Source organism: Patiria miniata, unplaced genomic scaffold, assembly GCF_015706575.1.
Source record: "Patiria miniata isolate m_02_andy unplaced genomic scaffold, ASM1570657v1 HiC_scaffold_12, whole genome shotgun sequence".
NCBI lineage: Eukaryota > Metazoa > Echinodermata > Asteroidea > Valvatida > Asterinidae > Patiria > Patiria miniata.
Genome location: NW_024037050.1, coordinates 6,550,735 through 6,576,410, shown reverse-complemented (window position 1 = coordinate 6,576,410; position 25,676 = coordinate 6,550,735). Strand labels below are relative to the sequence as shown.

The following is a 25,676-nucleotide window of genomic DNA, read 5'->3' as shown; positions in this document are numbered from 1 at the left end:
GGGGGCAACCCATGCGTTTTAACAAGAAAAGGCCATTTTTGCCCTTTCTATGTAAGAGAGGTGGAACCATCGGAGTGTGTGAGGGGGTGCCCCATGCCTCCCATTTTATTTAGGCGTATGCCACTAGAATCAAAATGTATACAGCCGGCTATTAGCGATTTCAGTTTATTTTTAGCTATGTGCCGCTCTGGATAGACACGAGAGAGTATAAAACAATCAGCAACCGTGCCGAAACCTAACGGAGTTTGATGTACATTCCGCTTATGCGAGTCAATGCCTTTCAAACACAGAAGACAGCGGTCCGTATAAGATGATCGAACAGTCAGCCGAGCTCAGCGACTTTCCTCGTCCAAGCGTCTACCTTGGCTGGCTCAGGCCGGGCGTCGGCCGACGGCAGTTGATCAAAATTCATACAGACATATGAGCGAAGATTAGCTTTGTTAATCCGCCATGCGCTAATAGCGATGAATAAAAGTCATATTAGCACATACAATGAGCGCACAATGTGCGGACTTGTGGCACTGGCCGCAGACAATTGGCTCGCCAACGCCAGGGCCTTGTCGTATTTTTCTTCCCCCCTGAAAATGGACAACGCCGAGGGTTGCTTCTCATGCATTATTAACGCCTTGTGCAATATGAACGCTGAAGGGACAACTCCGTACATTTCCTTGCATCACCGAGTTCATTTGTTGCTTTTAATGCCCCAACACAATCGGATTTAAGGAGCTGCCCTCGGACTTGATACGAACGGGAGCGAGGACTCGCGCGCAGCCCGGGCGTAAGACGAACGTGATTGGTGGAAGAAGTGCGCGTGGGCGGGAACGCAGTCTGCAGTGATTGGAGCACAGAAACCTCTATGACGACACTGTTATTTCAATGATTCCTGTAGAATTTCGAGATACGTAAATAAGACTGTAAGAAGCCTGGTCGGGGCAAGAGTTGAGGGCTTGACATTTTTCAGCTGCCGAGAAAGTTATTTTGCTTGCACGCGAGTCACCTGCTCGTATGCATAGACCCATTCCTTTGGGCTTTTGAAATGTTCACAACTTGTTCAATACTTTCTTTAGAAAATGGAACAGATTTAATCTAATCTAGTTTTAATATAATCGGCAAGCAGTCCTCACTCTCAAGCGTAACGAAATATTGACGCGGGAACATTCCAAGTCCGTCAAAAGGACAACTAGTGGACTTAGTTTACTTATTTTACTTAAAACATTAGTGTTCCCAAATTAGATAATTTCTTCATCAAGACTATGGCATTACCACATTTGAGCAGCGATCCAAGCGAAGTGTGTCTCTCCCCGGCATCTTTGGATGACGACTCATACTCAAGTGACGAGTCATGCGACGATCTCCCGGACTCTCCTGTCTCCCAAGACAGTGACCAGCCCTCCTCGGGACCCAATGGGTCACAGAGCGGAGTCCGGACAAGACGGCGAGGGAGCGGGAAAGACAGTTCCGAACACCCGGGGAAGAAGCACCTCCGTCCCCCAACCCAGCAGAAGGAGAAGGAGCCCCATCTTGTGCAGCGACGCAACGCCAGGGAGCGACGGCGGGTGCAGCTCGTCAACGATGGCTTCGTGCGACTTCGCAGAAAAATCCCGACGGAGCCGAGAAATAAGAAACTGTCCAAGGTGAAGACGCTTCGCTCGGCCATCAATTACATCATGCACCTGCAGGAGACCCTGAATGAGGCAGCGAATCGACAGACGAGGATGGAGGAGATGGAGACGGTTGGCATGACGGTTGCAATGGCACATCAGGCACAGCCTCTCTACAACGAGTGGCAACAGTACGACGTACAAAACATGGTAAGAAACTACTCCAATTTCCATGTCAACTCCCTGTGCCGCCACTTAAGGTACATAGCAACATTGGCTTTTCGTGCATGTTTTCGTTCGAACCAACAAAATTGCTTACAAACTTAAGAAGGGTGTTTCACAACTAACTTATTGAAGTTTCGAGGAAACCGGGAAAACGTATGTACTTCAATGACTGTTTTCTTCCCAAATATACCATTTCGGGCGGAATAATTCACATCAGGGTATTTGGTACTAATCCCATCTTCACATAAATCAACAAAGCTAAAACCGTACTTTCTCGACATCTATAATGAAGCACAGGTGCGCGCGTGCTGTATGCAATTTTCGCAATAATAATAATGATAACACTTGAGTCTTATATAGCGCACGTATATCTACCAACAATTAGGTACTCAAGGCGATGGTAATTATGTCTTTTTGTAAAGACATGAAATGAAGTTGATGAGAAATGTGAGACCCATTATGTAACACCTTTTTATAAAGGGTGTACAAGGTGCTGTGGCGCATATTGCAGCCACTGCCAGAAACACCGGGGACCCCTTCTCTTAGTGATAAGTGTTACTGGGTTCTTTAAGTGCATTTAAACAACACACGGGATCTACGGCTTTACGTCCCATCCGAAGGACGAAGCAATAATGGTAAAGTGCCTTGCCCAAGAGCACAGGCACCACGTCCCCCTCCAGGATTTGAACCCAAGTACGAGGGCATACGGGTCGAACACCGTAACCACTGGACCACAGCAACCCACTAATACCCGTACTACTGACGGCTTCAACTCCAATGTTACATTAATTTGAACCCGCAGATCTAGGCTACTTACACTTTTTCTTTCAAAAAACAAAACCACACACGCACACAAATTATCGCTCCCCGGTCCTGTCGGGTGTTTCACCTTGCTGTGCAATGGTGCAACAATGTGATTGAGGCGTTCACATTAAATTAAAATTTCAGCAAGTAAAATTTCAACTTGCAGGAAGAAGTTCTTCATTATAATGAAAGGGTAAATATTTTGTGCAAGATAAAACTCGTTTTATTATTTTTATAGCGATTCGAATCAACGTACGCCCGTAAGCTAAATGAAAAGTTACTTACCTATCTGTAAAGTGCGCCAGAAGTATTAGGTACCTTATTTTACGTCACTATGTTTCTCTTTTTAGGGCTGTGAAAGAGAAGACAAAAGCAAATGCATATATTAGTCATTTCAAAAGTACATGTATTTTACTAAAATTACACTGAATGACAAACTAGCCATAAAGAACATTACTTACGCGTGACGTTCGACACTAGAGGGCGCTTGACATCACCCCTCAATAATCCCTCGTTGCAGAAAGATCCCCAACATTTAAGTAACATTTAAAAAAAAAAACTAGTGAACATCTTTTGTTCACTTGTTTTGATCATTTGGTGAAGTTTCCATGAAGACTTGTTTATGGCCCTTTTCAGCATTTTTAAAATATATTTTAGCAATTTCTCTATCGCGAGAGACATCTATAAACACATTTTGTTCATTGCAGCCAAAATGCCTATATGTGTATATTAATTTGTCATTAAAAGCGCTTTAAATTCCAAAATATTCCTCCAAACTGCCATGAGAAGAAAAGTCGCGCCTTGAAGATACATTTTAAGCGATGTGGGCTTAACCAATTATTCACCAATTATATAAAAGCACTTCAAACTTCGAATACTGTTTGAAGAAAAAGGCAGATCCCAAAAGTCAAAACCACACACAATTTACAAAACAAAAACATATTTAGTCAAAAATTTAAGAGAATATATTGCAGTATTGGTTCTTGTAGAATTACGTCATGGAATTGCATGGCGCTGATCTGTATACAATGACATATAAGGCGAGCACTGAACAGAGATTTCAAGATTTCTAGCTACAAAACTCAGCAATGACGAATGAAGATTGACTGGCAAACACACACACTAACTGATCCTAACATTATAATTATGTAAACACACAAGGCTATAAGACTAACCAACAGACAGACCGTTTCACAGACTGATTACATATCTCCTCGGAGAACTCTTTGCCGTAGATCGTCGCAACGCCACCCGCCCTCCTAAACTGAAGCGAATCAATTTCGACTGTTGGTTTACCACACAGCTGATAAGCTTTTCTTTTTACCAGAGCCACAAGCAATTGGTGTTTTCAGCTCCCGTTTTTTTTTTTATCGCGCGGCGCGTGGCCGGCTACCGTGGCCCGCTCCCAGCCGTCCGTCCGTCGCGTGACCGTGAGGGGGCAAGAAAGTCGCGCAAGCCGGGGAGCTTCCTGCTCGGAGAAACCACACAAATCAGGGTCCGCGTGCTGCGACATCATCGTTTATCCAAGGCAGTCTTGGAGGTTTTGTCCGGGGAGACAAGAGTCAGTGGTCTAGGACAAATCCCGGTGAATTGGTATCCAGTGATTGACAGGCAAAGCGGTGTGTGGCGAAGACGAGGTTTGAAAGCGAAGATCACCTTTCCGACCGGAAATGCCCAGAGAGGATTTTTGTCCGAATGAGACGGACTAATTCATTAACAAAGGTCTGGTGAAGGTTTTAGTTGACGGCATTATCGCTCTTGCCAATCTGTAATAATCGTTCATAATCACAAAATACTATGGGTCGGAAATATAATTAATCTACGCAGCCGTAATTTCAAATTAAGAAAAGGTAACTTGTTCTTTTTTATGCGTTAATCTTCTGCACTCTTTGTAACAGACACTCTGGCTACTGAAACTTCTTAACAAAAAAATAAAGATCACATATGCATTATAGATAAAGTCACTTTGGACAACCGTGATGTATAGGCCTTTTCTAAGATACACGTATACTTACAACTAAGGATAAATCGTTACATATGTATGTGCAATTTCTGCTTTCAGTATGATGAAGACTAACCGATCCCTGAATAAGGTACAACATTTTGAATTAAGTGCCGAATTTCGGATTGCAAAAAAAGTTCTTTGTTCCAATCGAGCGTCTAGACGATTCATTCGAACAGCGTATTGTCATCGTGAATAGCACCCTATCGTCAAGTATTGTCAAATGTTTTTTTTTTTCTTGCTGCTCTTGAGCCCATTATTGTGCCCGCACATCAATTAAACGAATCTCTTTTCAACCAACGGTCTCGGTCTCAGCAAAGCGCGCCTATATATCTCCAGCGATGCGAGGAGAGCCAGGCGCGGTCATTGAACGGGGACCGTACACCGCGAGACCCTCAGTCGAGCACCATGGGGGTTGCTGTTTGGTCTGATATAGTGGTATCAACCCCCAAACTGCCAACGTCGTCGGGCCAGAAAGTTTCCCTCGGAAAACGAGTGGAAACGGCAGCCTTGTCATTTCTTTCTGAAAGAAAATCACATCGTATTCACTGATTTTGGCGGCCTGTGATTAAAGGTAAATCGATTATTTGCATTGATACCAAAAGTAACCCTGCCGAATTACCAAAAAGCTTATTTGGACTAAATATCGTGCCGGTTCTAAACACCCTGTGAGATTATTCCGTCTGGCTTGCTGTCATTTAGAAGATATCAAGAAACGCATGTGTTTGCAACGATCAAGTCAATTGACTGATCGTTGTTAGTAAAAGAGTGCTATTGACGAAATCGTGTTTGGTGATCGAAAGGCTGTGGACGGTTTTTTTCACTGTTTTCTCGTAAAAGTGAAGTACCCACTGAGCTGAAACTACAACAGGTTAAGTTTTGAACATTCCTCTTTGGATTTTGAGTGGTTTTATTATTGGAAACGAATAAAATGCATGAAAAGAAAATGATCAGAAAGTATAGATACATGTGTCAGGTGAAATGAACTCTTCGAAGAAATAAGAGCTGTATGATTAAACTGCTTATAAGTGATTGAGTTATAGCGGACCCTTAAAGCCCGATGATAAAGGTGTGCGTTGTGTTAATCTGAGTCGCTTTTGTACCTTTCCAATATGAACTCATGACACATCAGGCACAATGACATAATTTCGATAACCATCAATTCTTGTTCCCTTCAAAGTCAAAAGACCTAACTGGCTTGTCTAGTATCATTTTGTTTCCTGGCCCGACACAGCTAACCACATTTTTCCTCGAGGAAACGGACTCAAATGTATACATTTTGTTCGTTTGTGAGAAATTTCGTTGGTAATAATTTCGTCTTTTGCTTATGTATGCACACCACGTTCGTTAACTTGGTGACAACATGAAAACCTGGGGTCTTTTCCGGTAGACCCCGTCACCCCAATTTCCACCATCACCCCACGGCGTCAGCACCGTGGACGCCCCGGTGAAATTTCCAAATGTCACCGGGATCTCAGGGTTCGGTTCAGTGGTCTGACGATAGGGCGACTTTCTTCTATCCATCGAATGGCAAAATGACTACAGCTAAGCCAGCGGAGCGTGGAATATATAGCCAATAAAACCTCGCCGTCTGACATGTATCGCTGCAATTATTTCTATAGCTATACTCCCGATAACATAGATACATCTTTGGTATGGTTTTATGACTTCAAATTGTATCCTTTCCGAACTGCGTGCGACTAATCCAATGAAAGGGTATCGGCTTATGCACTTCATTGAGATACATGTATATACAACGTGGCATCAGCGCATGTCTTGCAGCCGCGTTTTGATAAACAGCAAATCTCATTCCCGAGAGTATTCGCTGGTAAATTTCTCTCATTTGATTTCCGTGTTTTTTTTTATTGTTTCATCCGAGATGGAAACAATATGGTAATTGGTTGGCTGGACATGCTGAAATTGATTCTTTTGCTCGGCACAAGACATCCCAATTATCTCATTATACCTTAACGCATCATCTTACACTCAAGTGACCATGCAGGAGACTTGTCTCCTGAATAGAATTTAAAAAAAAATCTGGAGACGGGGTTTTCTGTTTTGTTTCTTTTCTCCCTATAAACACCCCCTGTGCGGATGCTACCAATATTGAGCGGCACACTTTTGTCCGAGTCGACCCGCGCCCGTGCGAAGAAATTTAATGGAGCTTGTTTGGTTAAGTAGGTTAAAAGCCGGGAGACCGAACCCATGAGAACTGGACGGTGGAGACGGGTTGACGGCCACGCGCTGTGAGCACACGGACTGCAGCGCGCGGTGCATCGTTCCCGGCGAGTCTTGAGTCTACATTTGAACTGGTCGAGTAGTTTGCTTGGTTGGTTGGTTGGTTGGTCGATCAAGCGCGGTCGGTACAACCTCGCCCTACATATAACCAACCCTATAAGCCATGAATTTGATGGAACAATTACGGGTAATTCAATTACCCCTTTTTTGTTGAGGGTAATGGACACCATGTGCGACAAAGAAGGAATTTTTGCCGATTCGAGGAACAACAACACAATAAATATGGAGCAGGTTATTAAAAAAGCTAACCTGTCAAACTTTCAGCTCAGTAGATGTCATACTTTTTAAGAAAACTGCGAAAATAGTTACAGCTTCACGTTTCTCCACGCAAAGTATTGGTTTTCGTTGAAAACGGGATGGTTTGGTCCTAACCAACACAAGGAAATTATGGTAAATCATCTTTTCTCGAAAATGACAGCATACCAGGCGCAATGATTTCACATGATGCATGATCATATTATTGATACTTTACAATCAAGTGAGCTCTTTCATGATATTATTACAGTTTAATTTTTTTTTCTGTTTGCAAATGGTGTCCAGAACCTTTAAAATCCATGATGGAATAAAGTGATTTATTCCATGCTCTCATCGTGGATAATAACTGTATGTTACATAAACACGCATGTGTTTGTGTATTCATACAAATTCTGGGTATTTGCAGCTTTAAAAATAAGTAAAAAGGCGTACATAAACAAAATAAGAGTAAAAAATATGTTTCGAAAAAACCAAAAGGTATTCGCAATGTCGAAAAAGATGAATTTTGCAATGTCGTGAACGGAATTCGCAACGTGACAGAAACTTACTGGTGCGGTGTTTACTTAGGGTCGCAATACCAACGATAGATGGAAGAAAATAATTTATTTAGTCGGTCAATGGTCGGTACGGAGCAATAGGCTGTGAAACAAAATGGGAATGAAAACATGTGCGCGTATTTGCTATTTTATTGCAAAAACAGTACAAAAACAGAGAGCACATCAAGCTTAAAATTTCCGCTTTGATTTATCATAATTTTTGTTGGCTTCAATTAAAACTTTGGTCATGTATAACAAAACAGATCGCCCATAAGTTTGCAGGACCAACTCTTGCGCATGGTTGGTGTATGATTGAACGGTAGACGTGTAATTATGATATTGTAACACAAACAAACGACGTGGCGGGGCTAGCCAAGCGCTCCCTTGCTTCCCCAAAATGCAGCCTATATGCGCACTTTGCAGTTTAAACAATCCCCCCCTATACCAATATTGGCGACAATACGCCGGTCGGGCTCCGCCATTGACCGATACAGGTGCACCAACGGGCCGGGACAGAGGGACCACCAGGCCCGATCGATGCTCGAGTCACAAGTCAAAGGCAGTCCGGGGGGAGAACGGGGGAAAAACTTCCCTTCTCCACCGGGAGCTCAGAGTCGGGAAACCGCAGCAGTTAATCGGATCCGTCGGAAAATTAATATTCATATTGGTTTTTCGGAGGTGTGTGTGTGTTTTGTGCTTTCTTGATATATCTAGGTCCTGTGATTCTTTTTGATTAATATCGGGGTGTAATGTGGTGGAAGGTGGTTGTTTATACACGCCGCGACGGCCACTGTTTGAGGGAGCAGGGCCACGGGTGGCCGGCCCGGGCCGTTTAACAGGAACCTGGTAAAAATCGGACAATGGGAGTCGTTTTGTCACTTTCTGGCGTAAGTCCCCCGATTAACAATAACATTTGCGTTCTTATTTCAAGTTGTGAATCGCCAGGGTTTGTTTTGGGAGTTTACAAAGGATCGGCCGGACGTGGAATTATTCTATTAAATTTTATTGATTTTTTTGGTTCTTCCCGAATGGTATGCCACATGACGAAACTCAATCACGGTGTTTGAAATAGGCCGTGCGCAGCGAACGGGACTTGTGCCAGTTTCATCTGCAGAAGTTCGACACCATAAAAGTCTGGAAATTAAGTCATATAGTGTATGGATTTTGTCGCGATTTTGACAAAGGAAATAATGAATAAGTTGGTTCTCGTATGTTTGGATCGAGGAATAAGAAGTTTGCTCAAAGAAGTGAAAACGTTACATTACATAAAGTCTTTTGGAATTTGGCCCTCGGGCCCGACAAATAAAAAGAAATCAATCAATCAATCAATCAATGAATAAATGAAAAAAACTCGCCATTAATTACCAAACATATAGGTTTAAAAACACACTGTTACAAGGCGATTACTGTAAACCATACAGATATTTTCATCCATATATTTATTTCATGTCGTTTTTAAGCAAAGGGTTTAATTCATCTTATAGAATATTATTTCGTTTCGTATAATTTACAAATACACGTATAGGCCTACATAGGTGTCTATGGTTTATCAATCACATCATGAACTGGCGTTCAAAATGGATCACCCAAGAAAAACACAACTGTAGAATAAAAAGTTTACACCACAGATGCAGCATTCAACTTTTTGTCATGAGCCAACAGACGAAATATTGCAAAAACAACAGATATTGCCGACTATTATGACTTGTGATAACTGATGCGTTTATCACAGAGCTCCCGACGGACTCAACCCTAGGTGGTAAATGCTGGAGCCTCATTTACTATCCCCACTTGACGCTCGTGGCCGGCCCTATATGTATAAACCGAAGCACTTGTGGGTCCCCAATTCACCTGTCATCTCGGATACAGCAAATCTCTTGATATTCTCAGGGGCTATGCCGGGGCCCTTTGTCAGCGTGAAAGCCTAGCAACCCTGTATACTTACAACTTGCTATTGTTCTTGTTGCTATGTTGCAGAAATAGCCCCAATTTGCCCAAGAACACGGAGAGGGATACAAAAAAAAACGAGAGAGAGTCTGAATTTTGATGAATAAATGTGCGCATTAAAAATGACATTGATTGTGCGGTCGATCTTGTTGCCCCTTTTGACAATCGACCAATAGGCATGATACGTGAAGTCATTGTCTGTAAACTCAACGAGGGTTTGTAATTACGAGTGTTCGGCGTAGACACTCTGGAGTGTCTGGGCCTACAGGGGGTCCGCCGACCACTTCAGCCCATGTGCGTCAGAGACGAACCAAGTCACTGACGAGGTATAAAAGGTCTCTGCTAGAGCGCAAAATGTCTGAAACAAATTTGAGATCAAGTATTCGACCGTAGATATAGAGAAATATCTTTGCCAACCGCGGGTTGGCGCAAACTATGGAAGGTCAACATTGCAAAAATAAAGAATTAGTCATTAATGTTTCCAAACATATCATTGGATTGTTGAAAATACAAAATAACAACAACCGCCTACCAAAGACTTAACGGAAAGGCCCCTTTCCTGCAAAATGAAGGTGTTAAATATGTAGTTTTTGGTAAAATCTACTGCCAACCACGGCTTAAAGGTATACCCTTGTGGCAGCCCATAAAACAAGGCTCAATGTTCACAAACCGAAAGAAAAGTCTGTATGGTTAAAAAAAAAGGGGGGGGGCTATACTATGGACTATACTGTACTATGGAGTAAATTGATATGCGAGTTTGAAAATCTAGTAAGGAAACACTTTTTGTTTTTTAAGAAAAACGGATCTTATCAAGTAAGACAACCAGAAAAAAAAAATAGAGGCGACATTAGTCAAATGAGGTCCTATACTCCTAACACAAAGAGAAAACCGAGCGATTTTACAACACAATAAAGAACGGTTTGCAGTTCCAATCACTGACTCAATCATATTCATAACTTCGGCAAATAGGGCTGATTTTACCCTAAACCGGAGAAATTATCATCAATCTTTCGGATGATAAGATCGTCGGGGGTACTCTGTATATAAGCAGAAGCGATGGGGGCAGCGAGCGATGATGAAAAACCAGGCCGACTACTCGCCGCCCTGGGCGGTATGCTTGTCCAGTCGGGGCCGCGTGCCTCCCCGGTAGAGACACCCGGTAGCTCAAGGGGTCAGCGTGTAAACTCTTATCGGGGCGAAGAATGGATTCCCCCTTTTTTAACAGACGAGTGTAATTTGGAGGTTTGATGCTGACAAGAATTATGATCGGGACAGTTATCAGGTGGCCTGTGGGTGATGGATGGATGTATCCTTTAATAAATATATCAAGGAGGATAACCACGCAAAATATTGTGGAATGTTTCTGATCAGGCGAGTCTGTACGACGGTTGCTCTGTTTAACACATCACTGACAAACTTCTGTTGGTAATCGAAGCATTTATAGCAATATTTAATTAGCCTGATGAAAACACTTGTTTGTTCGAGAGAATTGAAAACTTGGGAAACATTTTCATTAACCGAACAGTGAACTTGAGTAAAAGAACATCATCAAAGGCTATAAATTCCACTTTTCTAGGAGAGTGAAAAATAGCCAACCAACGACCCCAGCCGAATAAAAAAAAAACCAGCAATTTGTCTAAATTGACAGAGCTTTCAGAAGACTAATCGCCATTTGTTAACCTCACACAAAAATAAATCTTGAAAGGGGCCACTCAAAACTTGAATAATAATGTGAAATGTGATGACGAGATCGACAATGGACCATGTTATTACTTGAACCATGCACGCGTGGTTCGAACAGGGGCGGCGGTAGGCGCACATTGTCATTTTATCTCTAAAATCTTTTCCTCCCCGCCTTTTTTACCCCCCCCCCCCCCCCCCCACACACACACAAAAGTAAAGCCATGTTCAGTATTCATGACGCAACTGGTACTACAAGACTAGTTGATTGAGCTGGTAAATTATCTCTCGCATCTTTTTGCTACGGGACGGACGGACGCAGTTGTGTTAGTGAAATAATGGACGGAAATATTGGGGGCTGGGCTTTTCATGTATATATGCCAAAGCCGCCATGCGTTAACTACCCACACAAATCGGCGGCTTTGAACTTAAACAGGGGCCTCTCGCTATTTGTGGGGGTACGCAACAGATATGATAAATGGGTCCGCGGCTTTTTTTTCCGTCAACGATTTAACTTCGTTGGGCAGTTTGTTCTGGGCTTTTGACGGAGCGGGTATAAAGGGATGTTTTCAAGCTTTTGAATAGATTAAAAGTGAGTGCTGTGATGAAGCACTCATGCGGTCGATCCACCTGCAAGTTTGTAATCAGCGGGGTTTAAAGCGTCAAACTTGCGCGCTAATAAATCACGTTCTATTCCAATATTGTGAGCGACGTTCAACAATTGGTCTATTAAAAAAAGGCCTCCTTAACTATATGATAGAGGCATATAATTGAAGATACGCTTAAGGCACTTTGACTTTTGAACCACCGCATTTGGATTGACTGGTGTTGATGTGTAGTAGAGGGGGGGGGGACAAATAGCCGGTTTCGGTTTGGTGGCCAAGCTGGAATTTGAATTGTTCCCCAAGACAGTTTACTTTGAAAAGTGAGTGTTAGATTTACGGAAAGTTGATGTTGCAACGTATAACCAACAGATTATACCTCTTGCAGTGGCATGATATGGGATGGTTTATAAAAAGTTAAAACAAAACGTCGTCACTAAAATGAGGTGTGATGGGCATGATATAAGACGCAGTGCAGCTAGTTTGGCAAGTACATGAATAGTGATTCATGGGACAAGAACACAAGGAAGGACGAAGAAGGATGTGGATATGTGATCTGAAAAGCCGGACAAGATGCAGGACCTATATGGGGAAATTAAGAGTCTGGCAGAGAAAAGACTAAGATGGCGAGCCACAGTTGCCAGCCTTCGACTCGAAGACGGTCCATGATGATGATGATGATGATAATGAATACAAAAACATATTGCACCATTTAGGCTTGGCTGAGCAACGGACAGAAATAGAAACTAAAAACGCATGGACGACGTAAGAAGGATAAAAGTCAAACCAAAGTTTCTCCTGGTTGTCGTTCATGGACTCCTGTATCCTAAAAAGGTTTTTTTTATACCAGATTTCCTAATCCTTTTCGTCCTCTCTGGAGTCGCTTCATTTTGCCCCTCTCCGTTCATTGAGGTCCTTTTTTCCTAAACAAAGCCTGAGCACTGCAGGGTCTCGTTCGGTAGAAATCTTGTTGCCAACTAAAGGCGAGTTGATTTCCGGTAGGCAATTGTGTCCACCGCCTTTCCATTGCCCCCGGTCGAGAGGTGCGTATCTTCGGCGTACTCTGACCGCCTCGCGACCGCTAGGGTCCACGGGAAGACATACGGCAATCAATCAAGGCTATACACGCCGACCATTTACTCCGTGCGTTTACAAGAGGGCCTCCAAGCCAAAGAAAAGCGGCGCACACCAGGAGTAGAGAGAAATCTTCACAAAGTGACGGGGGTTTTAACGGTGGCGCGCGCGCCGAGTAGCTTAGGGTCAAAAACCTCAACAAGAGAAAAATCGTCGGTATAGTCTCCGGGCCATTGCTAACACTTGGTAACCTTTTCAGTCTTTGTGCTTGAAATTGTTACAAAATAAGTGGATACACTTGTTCCAAGGGCTATTGTTATGTCCTTGAGCGGATTATAGTACTTATTAGTAAATGGCTTACATCAAGGAAATGTAGGGTTCGCATTTGACGCGCCGAGTCAGATCAAGGGAACCGAGGTTTAATTTTGGAAATACGGGCAGCTTCTGATGACATGTTTCAAAATTATCGAAACGGAACCACTGTTTTCGGGCAAATGTTGTTAGACCGTTATTTGAAATCAAGTTGACAAATCCAATTCAGCTTTTGATGCAGAGTAATAACAAAAACTCCAACAGACTATTATTTTATTATTTTTCTGGACGAAACCCAGTGAGGGTTAAGGACCTCTTCGCTGTTTAGGTATACATGTAGTAGTAGAAGGAGGCCTCGTACCCCAGCGGTTAGAGCGTGGGACTACGGAGTGGAGGGTTGGCGGTTCGAATCCCATTTGGACCAAAAACTGGAAAACTCTCTCTGACGACCCAACAGTGAAACCAAATGGGTACCCGATTCGTTCAGGGATGGTAAGACGTCTAGAAGAGAGGAGATGGGCCCCGCCACTCATATGCCGCGCCCGTTGAAACAGTAGACCTCTAACATCCCACTGCCCCTCCGGCCAGTAATGGCTATGGGATACCTTTAAGTAGAAAGATCTTACTCTTCATTTCAACTGATTTATGCTTTTGATTTCTAAAATATTCACATCTATTGCTCGGGCAGCTCGTAACTCTTTGTAGGCACAGTTCACGAAGTCGCATTTTACTGTAGCCCGTGTCAATTAATGTCAGACCACCGACTTACTTGTAAAGACGTATCCAATTTTAACAGACTTGGAACAATTTCAGTATAATTGGAAATGGTATTTTATGATATTCGACTACATAATCAAAAATTGTGGTCATTTTTCCTTCACATTCTTACATTTTGACTGTTGAAAAGACTAAATGTCCAGAACTGTCTCTTAATTGAAGTTTTGAATGTACATTATTCTTTACAAAAGTGTATCACACGCACAAAATCATAATAATTCACACACTACACAACATTGGTGAGTGATTATTTTCCCTCATTTTTTTCATTCTCTAGTAAATTGCATAGATATGTTTGTCATTTTACATTTCTTGTTTTATTTTATAATATGAGGTAAAAATAAGAAAGCGGGTATATATATTTGGAACTTGCAAGTTATTTCAATGAAAAATCAGGATTGTCACGTAACTTTAAAGAAGAGCACTTTTCATTCAAGAATCCCTACACGTGTCCCCCTATGAAAATATTGTTACGATTTCCAAATTTGAATTAAAAAAAAGCCGGTGTCCAAATTTGCATTATTTTTAGCAACACACAGAGGCTCTGCAGTTTAAAACCGATTTCGCTATGTATAATCACGACAGACGCAGTCCTCAGAACGGCTATCAGAGATTCCCTTGATGTAATTAACGATCAGATTTGATCGAAAATGCCATTTACTTCCCGACCATAATATCACTGATTGGAAAAACAAACCAATTGTGATTTCTGCTTGTAAACTCCACTTTGCAACAACACATCGAGGTTGTCCACTCCTTAAGTGGCTAAATTATTACGTGCTAACTGATACTAATGAATATCAATCATGTTTTGATGATGTGTATTAAATCCGAAAGCGGATGAGCGAGGCAGGTGATCTTACCGGCGCGGCCGGGAAAGGCAGGTGATTTCTTCTCCCCTAGAACCCCTCAGTCAGGCGCGACTGCGCTGGAATTAATTACTCCGGCGATTCCTGTAATATTTCTCAGAGGAAACTCATTGCAAGAGAGAGAGAGAAAAAAGCCTAGAAACTGCAATGGGAAAGAGAGAGACGGGAAGAGCGCAAGAGAGACAGAATGGGGAGGGAAATGCATCTCATTCCCGAGGAATAATACCGCCGGAGCCAGCAAGATATTGACGGCGGAACTTGGGCAGGTGATTTCGAGAGTCCGTATCTATACGAGACGCGCTCAATCGCAGTATCCCTGGCCGCTCCGGGCTTTCTATCGATTTTAGAACCCCGTGATTACGGGGCTTAGGCCAAAGAAATTCAGGTCTCAGGTTTTTGGCCGTCCAAGTAGGAATATTTTAATTTGAAATAATTCTTATAACAAACTTCAGACACTTTCGACACAAAGTGTTATAGTTTTTCCTGGCAACTTTAAGTTTTATCTTAAAGGCACCTTTAGGCACCGTTGCTATTTTCAATTTCACATTTTCACCAATGTAGATTTCATTTTGTGGGTAGTGTTGACTCGAAATAGTACTCATGGAAATGTACTCGACTACAACACTTTTTTTGTTGGGGGGGGGGCAGTGTTATTCACGTGTGTAACGTTACAATTCTTTCCAACTTTGGCATAATTCGTCTATGTCGAGATTGGCGTTGTATTGAAAAAGCCGATTCGTTCTGTTTCTTCATTTATTTTAACGCATATTCACTACGTACATTCCATACATGTTGCCGGCGAGAGCGGGCACTGAAGCCAGGTTCGATACGATATAACGAATGCAATCCACAAAATAAGAAGCAGTCCATGAAGAAAAAACCTGTTTGTGCATTTGAAGGAAGATATGCGATAGGGGACTCCCTCTTTTGTGTTGGTCATCACGGCGAATCTCAGGAAATCTTCTGAAATATCCATCAGGGGGTTGTGTTAGATTAACAGTAGTCCAGAGTGTGTACTGGGTGTAGGGACACTGGGCGGTACCCCTCGACATCAAATCGTACGCGGTAAATGTTTGTGTCTGAACTGACTGTCTCCAGAAATCACGACGAATTTATAAGACGGTGCAGTTCCGATAAAGGTCTGCATGGGACACAGAGTGCAAGAACCGTAAGACCAAAGCGATCGTTTGTACTATGTTCCCAAGGAAACATCCAGCAATTTGGATCCGAGTTGCAGATCCTGGGTGGCTGGCGGGAGGCAATTGTCACCGAGGCCCGCCGCGACTCACTGCAGGTGCACACACACTCAGCCAGGGTTCATCTACTTCCGCTCCAACATCTAGCCCAACTTCCGGCAATATTTCTATAGCTTCCGGTTGACAGGACATATTCCCCCTATGAAAGCTAATGAGGACACATTGCTGCGGCTTTGGATACAGGAGAGGCTAATCATGGAGTGGCGTTATGATCGAATCAACAATGCACGGACTTCTGGTCGTGGAATCCACTCACAAGCAGAATTGATCGAGTCGTCAACGATGCTTCGATTTATAGACAGTGTATAACAAGGGGGAGAGAGAAATCCCCTCTTGGTCACCTTCTTGGCAACTTAAGGTTGTCCAAATATCGATATGTATAGTCTTTGATAAATTTCACGAAAAACGTTCACGCGGTCGCACATCCAAAGTGTTCTCATGTAAAACTGTTTGTATGAGCGGCAATTCAAATAAACAGTGTCTCAAACCTTTGAGAGGTTGGATAAATGCAAAACGACGATGCTCATCCACGCACGGGGAACATTTTCAAAGACAAAAGGATAAATTAATACGGTCTCCTGTTAAACACCTTGAACCATAAATCTCCCTCCCTCCCTGGCTGGCAAATTCAGCTACGCCATCACGGCAGTCAACAGCAATCAAGCGACTGTTTTTAACAGTTAAAAATTCCCTTGTTAATTCGATGTTGTCATGGTTTGACTGGCGGTGATTGATATGCCAGCAGTACCTACCAGTTACCTCTTTTGTCTGTTGATGGAATTTGATTAGTCATACATGAATGTGATCTGACTGGGTTTTTTTTACTAGCCTGTATACAGATGCATGGCAAGGGAAGTGGAAGACGTTTTGACTGTCTGTGAATGATAAAACAAGGCAGTTCATGACAGAGTGAAGGGTTAATTGATTTCAAGTTAAACTATTTACCGGTTTAAATAATTAACTTATTCTTTCTTTTTATGCATCTTTTCCCTTACAGTGCAACGGTTACAACGACTACCCCGTAGAGAATCACCCTGGTTACTACTACTAGATGCCTTTATCACCATAGCAACACGAACCGTGGATGAGGAACCGTTTTGGTGAAACGATGTCGTCATGATGAGTGACGTCAGTCTCCGGGTTTCTGACAGTGCATCACTATTCACATTAGGAAGGAACGGCATTCGATGACACGTCATCGGGCATACACTCAACGAGAGCACGCCCTCTTGTGGAAAGATAAAGAAACAGGAGGTTTTCGGTCTGTTGTGGTCTAGGATTTGAGACTGCGGACTTTATAAATAATTTTACGACAATTTCGGACTGATTGATAAATAGTCGTCGGGTTTCTTGAAACCGAAACATTGTCTATCAAGTTTGTACATAGAATGGCAACTATTAGTATTTATTGCCCTATTTTCGGCGCAGTGTATTTAGAAGGAAGAAAAAAGAATTCAATGTATATAATTGGTCATTAAAAGAAGTAAACCATTTATTGTGACTGTTTTTGATATAATTACCATTATACATAGATGTTTACTGAAATAGAATATTAGGGATTTTTTATTGGCCTGTCAACTTTAAAGAGCGAAAGTCCACTTTTCTTTCAAAGGAGATGAATGGTTTTAATGAAAATCTACTTTTTGTCTCGTTATTTGAAGTCGCAAGAAGTATTTAAAAAACAACAACCGGGATTTCACCTGAACGCTAGTAACAAAGTTACAAGATACTCTACATTATCACACATGGGTGTACGTGTGAATGTTAAAGTAATTAATTAAGCAAATAAATATTATGGATTATATAAATTAACATAGCCCTACATGTGCAATATACTATTTTCAGATCATATGGGCAATTTAATGGGCCAAGGTGGAATAAAACTTGGTTGGTTGACGATGTTTACACTCAAAGCGTTTGATAACAAATGTACATGTGTGTCTAGTGACTTTCATTTACTTCAAACTTTAATGCCACGAAAGGAACCAGTATATTTGTCCCTTTCATTCAACTCGACGACACAAGGCCACAATTCTATAGCCATACATCTTCTCTTGATTTAAACATTCTCTCAGTCTCAAGATTTACAATCCGCGGTGCCCTAACCATACTTTTCATTGGACCTTCATTACTATATAATGTCCTTCAAAAACAGGCTCAGAATTTAAAAGATTGAAAAATTAAAAATGCATATAAAAGGCTTTAAGGGGCTAACCACTTTCGGTAGTGCACTCTATAGTGCAGCCAATACATTGCGAACACTGATTTATAACAAGTATTTACATGTATAACATCGATTAACCATGTACATACCCGGCACATTCAGTACGCAAACTAGATTATTGCACTCGAACGATTTGATAGAGCTCAACTATTGGAAAGAAGTAGGACTATTCAGCATTTCAGGCCGTTGGTTTTGCACAGCACAAACGTACACACGGGACGAAATTAAAACGATTGAACAAGACAACACGCAGCACGAAAATAAAATGGCGGCCACGGCGAGTGCATCGTGAATGCACAAAACTGCAATGATTCGCATACACGCATCGCATCAACTGGAAAATCAATGAGACAATTGCATTTTCAACCAAAACAAACTGTTTAAATAAAAGAGGATTACTTCTTGTTGCCGAAGTCATTTTAAAAACGATCAAAACAATCCAAGGACTAAAACTTTAGAGGCCGGAAAATTCAACCATGGAGGAATTTTCCTTTCTCCATGCTTCAACGAGACAGTGCCGAAAATGTGTACGGCAAGCACTCTTCAAAAACATCGAAAATCTTGCTGTAAATGTGATATTTGAACTCACCTGCCTCTCTGTCGAGATCTTGGTCGTTTCTTGGCTCAACATAATCCTAAGTCGTTGAGGCCCAACACCGATTCCAAACAATACTTCAAGCAAAAGTCAAGCTGTTGTTTTATTTAGTAACGTAGGCTAATCGCTCTTGTGGTTCCATTCAATTCGTGCAATATAAATACGAGCACAAAAGAGCAGCCAGTAACTTCTAGATCGCCATGTAACCTAATTCCTTTAGAACGTAACTAAATCCTTCCGCGCTGCCAACTTTATCCCAACGGTGAGTCCTCGAAGAATGTTCGTACACTAAGTATAATTTATGCTATAAAAAAAACTAAACCGAGGTCTGGTGCATACAGCAGGCACTTGAGGGCTCCTACTAAAAAAATCTTCCAAGACACTGGAACTGCTTTTCTTTGCAACCGAACAAAAGCCTGATCACCGCCCGCCTGCGGAACTTCCCAAAATACCCACCAATCAGGTAACGCAGCACAACTTAAGGAATTCTTGGACGCTCTCCATATCTTTTGTGTGACTGCGTACCAAAGTTGTTTGGACACAGGTGCGATTTGATTATGGTCTGCACCGGGAAAAGTGTAGTACATTTTGCAGATAACCTTTTAGGAATCGATTCTTGGGCCGCATCCAAATATCTTGTCTGTAGCGTCTAGATCTATGTTGATAATAAATACGTGGGGCCGCAGCTGCAGCTCTGTAAGCCCGTTTGGGATACGGCCTTATTTTTGGTCTGTTGAAATAATAATTTGAAACAATTTAAATAGTAAGGACCATCGAAAGCAATGGAAGTACAGTGCAATTCAATATTTAATGTCTTAAAAGCGAAGCGGCTGAGTTGTGTCTTCTCTATAATTTCAGAACTTAGCCCTTCCTTACAGTTACAGTATCCCATTGGCATGCGGGAGACGTTCAGAGAAGTTGCCGATCTGTATGGTTAGTTTACCGGCACACTATTGGCAATCTACGTCTCACGTCAAAATGACGGTGGGCTGAGATGCAGACGGGACCTGTAGGTGAATTAACAAAAAAATGCATATAATGTCATCGGCAAAATATTCGCCTTGTAGGCAGGGACCATCAGAAATGATGTTCATACGGGATACGTATTCATATGCGGCTTGGAAAAACCTGATTATATCACTATTGTGTGTGGTTATTTTACAAAAAGCATTGTTACACATGTACAGTGGCGTAGCCAGGAATTTTTCAGGGGGGGGGGCGTCATGTAGATCAATGATAATTTTTTTAGAAACTCAAAATCTCAGTGGGGGGGCGACTGGGGGGGGGGGCGACAAGCTGTCCCCCCCCCCCCCCCCCCCCCCCCCCCCCCCCCCCGGTTGGCTACGCCACTGCACATGTAGCTATATCAAGTTACAATCACAGCCAGTTAATCATGCTTTATGTAGGCTAGGAGCTCTAAAAACTGATGAAAACAGCCACTTGTTTGATTTTGACTGAAAGGGAAACTTTGCATTACGTTTGTAAAGGAAGGTTACCTGTTTTTCACGAATCCTCGGGAAAAGGGGATGGGTAGACTACAACTCGTTTTTAAAAAAAGTGCAGTTGTCTTCACTTGTTTAATAATAAAAAAAAAACACAATTGTGATCCGCAATGTTTTTTTTTTATTTTTTTATTGGGGGGGGGGGAGTTTGGGGGGGGGGGAGAGACATGAGTAACGGCAACATAAACATAGTTTGTATTCAAATATATTTATTACCGAATACTTTGTACAAAACTGACAAGATGGAAATCTTCGCATATTCCTTTTTATTAATTCACAATCGGACTGTTAAATAAGTGAATTAAAATCTGCTTATTCATTTATGAAATTCTTTCTACATCTACAAATACATTATAATGTGGTTCTTCAATCCATTTACTCTTTGCTTTCAATGCCAATTCCAGAAACATAACTACTTTTTCGTTTCGGCCCATGTTTTTTTAATAAATAGGTACAGGCGAAAATATTAAATTACTACATCAGCTATTTTACTTTCCAGAAAGAAAACGCTTCTTTTTTATATAGCTCTTAAAATACTTGCAGATATTTACGCAACATACCGAATGTCATGTTAGTACTCCATACAGTACTGTTTAAGAGAGAAATAATTCAGGAATCAATAACATTTTAGCTTATCATCATAACTTATTCCTACGCTAGATTTGAACTTTTGATATTCGAATGTTCAACAAACAACTTATTTGATAGCTGTTCTATACAATGGGAACAAAATCAACTTCTTTGGTTTTCGAAGAAAATGATTTGCAGCTAAGTGAGAGCGTATACTTTTAAAAGCATGAAGTTGTGTTTTATATTTTTATATAGAACATTTCCGAATTCGGAGAATTGCCCTTTTTCAGACAAACTTTATCTCAACCTCGATACTCTTAAGAACAATTGAACAGCACAAGAAACGATACAAAGGACATTTTTGTTTTTTTGTTTTTTTCCAAAGCGGTATAAAAATGAGTACTAAATGCAGCCAGCAGGAAGGACATAAACAAATGCAAAACTGAACATAATAAATAATTCACGATATAAACCCACTAAAAAATATATCAGCAACTCCTTAAGGACCTTTGCTATTTGCACTCAATAGCCCACACAGAAAAACAAAGTATGCACATGGAATGTAATGACATACTTTTTTCGTTCAAATCTAGATATTGCCAGTTATACATTTGCATATCATTACAGGCACAAACTTACGATTTGGAATAAGTTAAGCACCGAACACTGGTTTTCAAGTGCAGTTGTCGTAAATTTCCACCTTAATGCCACAAAATTCTGTTTTTACACTTGACTTCACAGCGCACCAGAAACGTTTCATGTACAGGCTCCACAATATGTCATCCCACAATAATTTAAAGATACGAGACACAAACTTATATTTACATAAAATGTGGTGCACAAACTTTTACAAAACATTCTGTCCAATGTAAAATCAATTAAGCATATGGTAATGTGAGAGCTTTAAAGTTAACGTGCCAGATTGTCAAAGAACACTTTCAAATCACACTTGTTAGCACTGTCACAGTGTGATAAAAAAAAAAAATTTAAGTATTAACTTGCAAGAAACTTTTAATGCGATTAAAATGATAAAGCTGTTTTAACTTCAAATTAATTCTAACCAGTCTGAGTAATTTACGAAAAATATAATTTTGAATATTTGAACAAAGAAACAAAGATACACACAATTATTTTGGTCAAATAGACAGCCTCGGTTGTTCTGCATATTTTCCCCAAAAGGTTTAATTTTGGACATCAAACTAAATAATGAGAAATGTTAAAGTTATAATTTGAAGTAGGGTTTGAGACAATTGGAACAAAGCGCCTGTTTGAAGAAAATAAAAACATGTGAAAAATCTAGATTAACATTCAACTGAATTTTTCTTACACATACCTGTACACACACACATGTAACCAATATAACATCACATTAACACATATAACATAAATTTGGTTGCATCGTTCATGCAAATTTATGTAAATTTATAATTTAAATAATTGCCTCATATGATCCCAAATTCTCTATAGCAAAAGGTTCATTTGCATTGCTGCTGGCTTCTGTACAACATAATTTTAGACATAAATACAGTATGTATAAAAAAAAATGTTGCTGCTAAAAAACTACAGGCAGCTTGTTTCCCTGGTTTTGTTTTCTTCAATATTCAAAACATTTACAAACAAAATGTAAAACTGGAGTTTTCAACCGACTTCCCAGTTTCAGTGGGCAAAAAAGGACAGGATAATGGGGAATGTGGAAGTCCACGGACTTTGAATATTCCTTATGCCTTATGGCTGAATAAATACATGTTACCAGTAGGAACAACTCGTCCCGGATCTAGGGACAATGTGGTGGGGCTACTAAGCACAGACATATCACTCACAACAGAAAGTATATTTCACAATTGTTGACTACTGTGAAGAGGGTTATGGTATCAATGATTGCTTGGTTTTATCGTGCCGATTGGCCAAAAAGATAAACCTTTTTAACTCACTTTTCAAGAAATAATAAAATCACTGCAGTGTGAACTTTAACACTGTGAGCTTTCCTGCCATACATGAGATTGAGGTTGCATTTCTCTGTTGTGAAGGTAGCAGGCCTTCACATGCACCCTTCAAGTGCGCGCATTAATTATATGCAGGGCGATGTATAAAATTATGACATAACTTATATGCAACGCGGTGTATATGAGGTAATTAACATGCAATGCAGTGTATATGAAGTAAACAGTCATTTTTACAGACTGGACAAGAGGCCCTTCTAGACCAACGAACATGATGCAACTACAGTATCTAAGACAAGATTTAACAAATTCCCTTAGCCAACACAGATTAGAGTAAAACAGTCGGGGCTCATGACTGGATCTCGTCTCATTTTCTCTTAAGACATTAAACTTTGCTAATGCTAAGCAATATTGTCATTCTCTGCTCATCAGCTCCACGGTATTAGACCCTGCTGTCGTGTATGCCAAAACAAACCCACATAAAATACATGGCCAATTCCAGCATTACGTACCGTCCATGTCAGAGCTTTAAGAGCTCAGTGAATAAACCTGAAAATATATTTTTCAAATCTTACATATCCATCATCTAGTATTTCAGAATAGGAGTTTTGGATCATTTCTCTGAACCATTAATTAGGTAACATGCTTCTTTGGCTCTGTCATGGACATTACACTTCCTAATGCTAGAATTGCCAACATGCGTGGCAAATAGGACAGGGGCAGGATTTAGCAAGTCTTAATCTTCTTTGAAAATTTGTGCAATAAAAGAAGCTTTTAAATGCTATGCATTATTACACTTGCAGTAAGGCTTCATAATCCGAAAGAAAAACTTCAGCACAATCTTTTACAAACTTCTGTAATGGCATAGTATAGGGAGCCCTGATGAGATAACCTCAGACGTGTATTGGCACGTCACTTCTCGCTGTCAGAAGACCCTTCTTGAGCATAATCTCCTCGATATCCATGTCCTCCTTGCGCTCCCTGTTAATGAAAATGGAACATTCCAAACGGAACACATCTAAGTAACGCACATGGATTAAACCATTTGTATAAAAGAGGGGATGATAGAATTTGGAAATCTGAACCGATTCTCGCACAGTTGAAAAGGATGCCTGTACACCATTCATTTTGTTCAAGGGCTTTGCCAAGTCGGGTTTTCAAAATTGTTTGGCTCTTCTGCTAAGGGGACAAAGGTTCTACTGTAATTTTTACAAAAATCAATAGAAAATGTTTTAACTGGATTGGGAGGGGGACAGGCAAAACGGGGAGAGGTATTACTTGTTGAACCAAAATAGAAAACCCCTCATCATGCTATTTTAAAAATAAAAACACATCAAAGAAGGTGAGGAAGAACAAACTTCTTTTGTTAAAAAAAAGGTTTTTCAACGTCTTTGTTCTTCTCCAAACTGCCACTGAGCATGAGCCACTATAATTATGATTTAAAATATTACAAACAGAAATTCCTGGTCGAGCAGAGACGAGGACAACAAATACCAAAGAAGTCAACACAGAAACAATGAGCAAGTTCAGGCGAAGAGTATGGTCAACCATACATGTAGTTCGAGACTTCGAGTTACTTCACTTGAACGCAGGACGGTTGGACTACTCTCGTCGACTAATTCATTTGGAACCTAGCCCGGGGCACAGTTCCATAGCTGGTTACCAATAGCCAAGCGCATCGTAATGTACAGCAGGGAACCAGGATGAAGTAGTTTCGTGATGATGTTTTGACCAGCATTTCACTGAAGGTATTCGCATGTTTCTGTTAGTGCGCAGGCGTAAGTTAAGTCACAAATCAACCACAAGTCGACTAATGATCCTTGCCTGAACTTGCTCATGATGTTTACATTGTCTCATATCATTCAAACAGCCTCCTCTAGAGTTCTCTTCTGGGCAAGTTTTTAGGCACGACAACTATCCACAATTGAGAAGTTACACATTTCTTTATATGTTTTGAACTGACTTCGAAGATGCTGGGTATTTTCCATGCTTGCTTCCAAATATTCATGCTAAAAAAATATATATCATAATCAAGATCCTTTGAACATGTATTCCTAAATATTAAGCAAGACTTAACATTTGTTTCATGAGTTTGTCCTGAACATGCTAAAAAGAAAGACCAAGAACTGTTAAATGCAGGATGGGTGGATTAAGGATTAGGTAAGAGAACGGAGGAAGGTTCAGGATGGAATGCAATGATTTTCATGAAAGGTAAAAGCAAGTCGGGCTGCTGGTGGTATAATAAAAACAAAACAAATTAAATCATGGTTTTTTTTCTTCAGTTTTATATCTCAGATGTTGTGACCTGAATTTCATCATGCTTTTAAGGCATTCACATGCTCACAGGCTGCAGGTACATGTATGCAATGCAATTTTTCTTCTTCAAAATGCAGTTTTAAACATGCTGTGAGTTACATGTGTGATGGAAAATGATGGTAGAGTAAGCATGCACAACAATGCCATCAAAACAGCAAAATAACCACTTGATACTTCCAGAAGAGGGCACTGTCAGCAGCGTGGCCACTCATCAAACTTGAAAGTCCCAAGATGACCACAGAAAAATTCCCAAGATTTCTCATGATATTAGCATCATGTATCAAATTGGCA

The 25,676-nt window shown here is 40.9% G+C and overlaps 2 protein-coding genes and 1 long non-coding RNA gene across 3 annotated transcripts in view; 1 reads left to right on the top strand and 2 right to left on the bottom strand.

The window, feature by feature from the left end:
* The first annotated feature begins 742 nt into the window (after positions 1–742).
* LOC119746461 (achaete-scute homolog 1-like) lies at positions 743–17,940 on the top strand. The gene is made up of 2 exons (XM_038223427.1): positions 743–1,811; positions 17,236–17,940. Exons 1-2 carry the CDS (start codon positions 1,254–1,256, stop codon positions 17,287–17,289), a joined length of 612 nt encoding a protein of 203 aa, XP_038079355.1. The 5' UTR covers positions 743–1,253; the 3' UTR covers positions 17,290–17,940.
* Positions 1,641–19,305, bottom strand: LOC119746472. Its single transcript, XR_005273752.1, has 3 exons — positions 19,052–19,305; positions 2,916–2,982; positions 1,641–1,774 (listed from the first exon to the last, which is right to left on the bottom strand). It is a non-coding gene; the product is annotated as an uncharacterized LOC119746472 (long non-coding RNA).
* A 2,189-nt stretch (positions 19,306–21,494) lies between these two features.
* Positions 21,495–25,676, bottom strand: part of LOC119746454 (F-actin-monooxygenase MICAL3-like) — a 65,991-nt gene continuing 61,809 nt past the window's right edge. Inside the window, exon 27 of the mRNA XM_038223416.1 lies at positions 21,495–24,050. Coding sequence (XP_038079344.1) covers positions 23,963–24,050 — 88 coding nt within the window. The 3' untranslated portion in view covers positions 21,495–23,962. The remainder of the gene's footprint in view (positions 24,051–25,676) is intronic.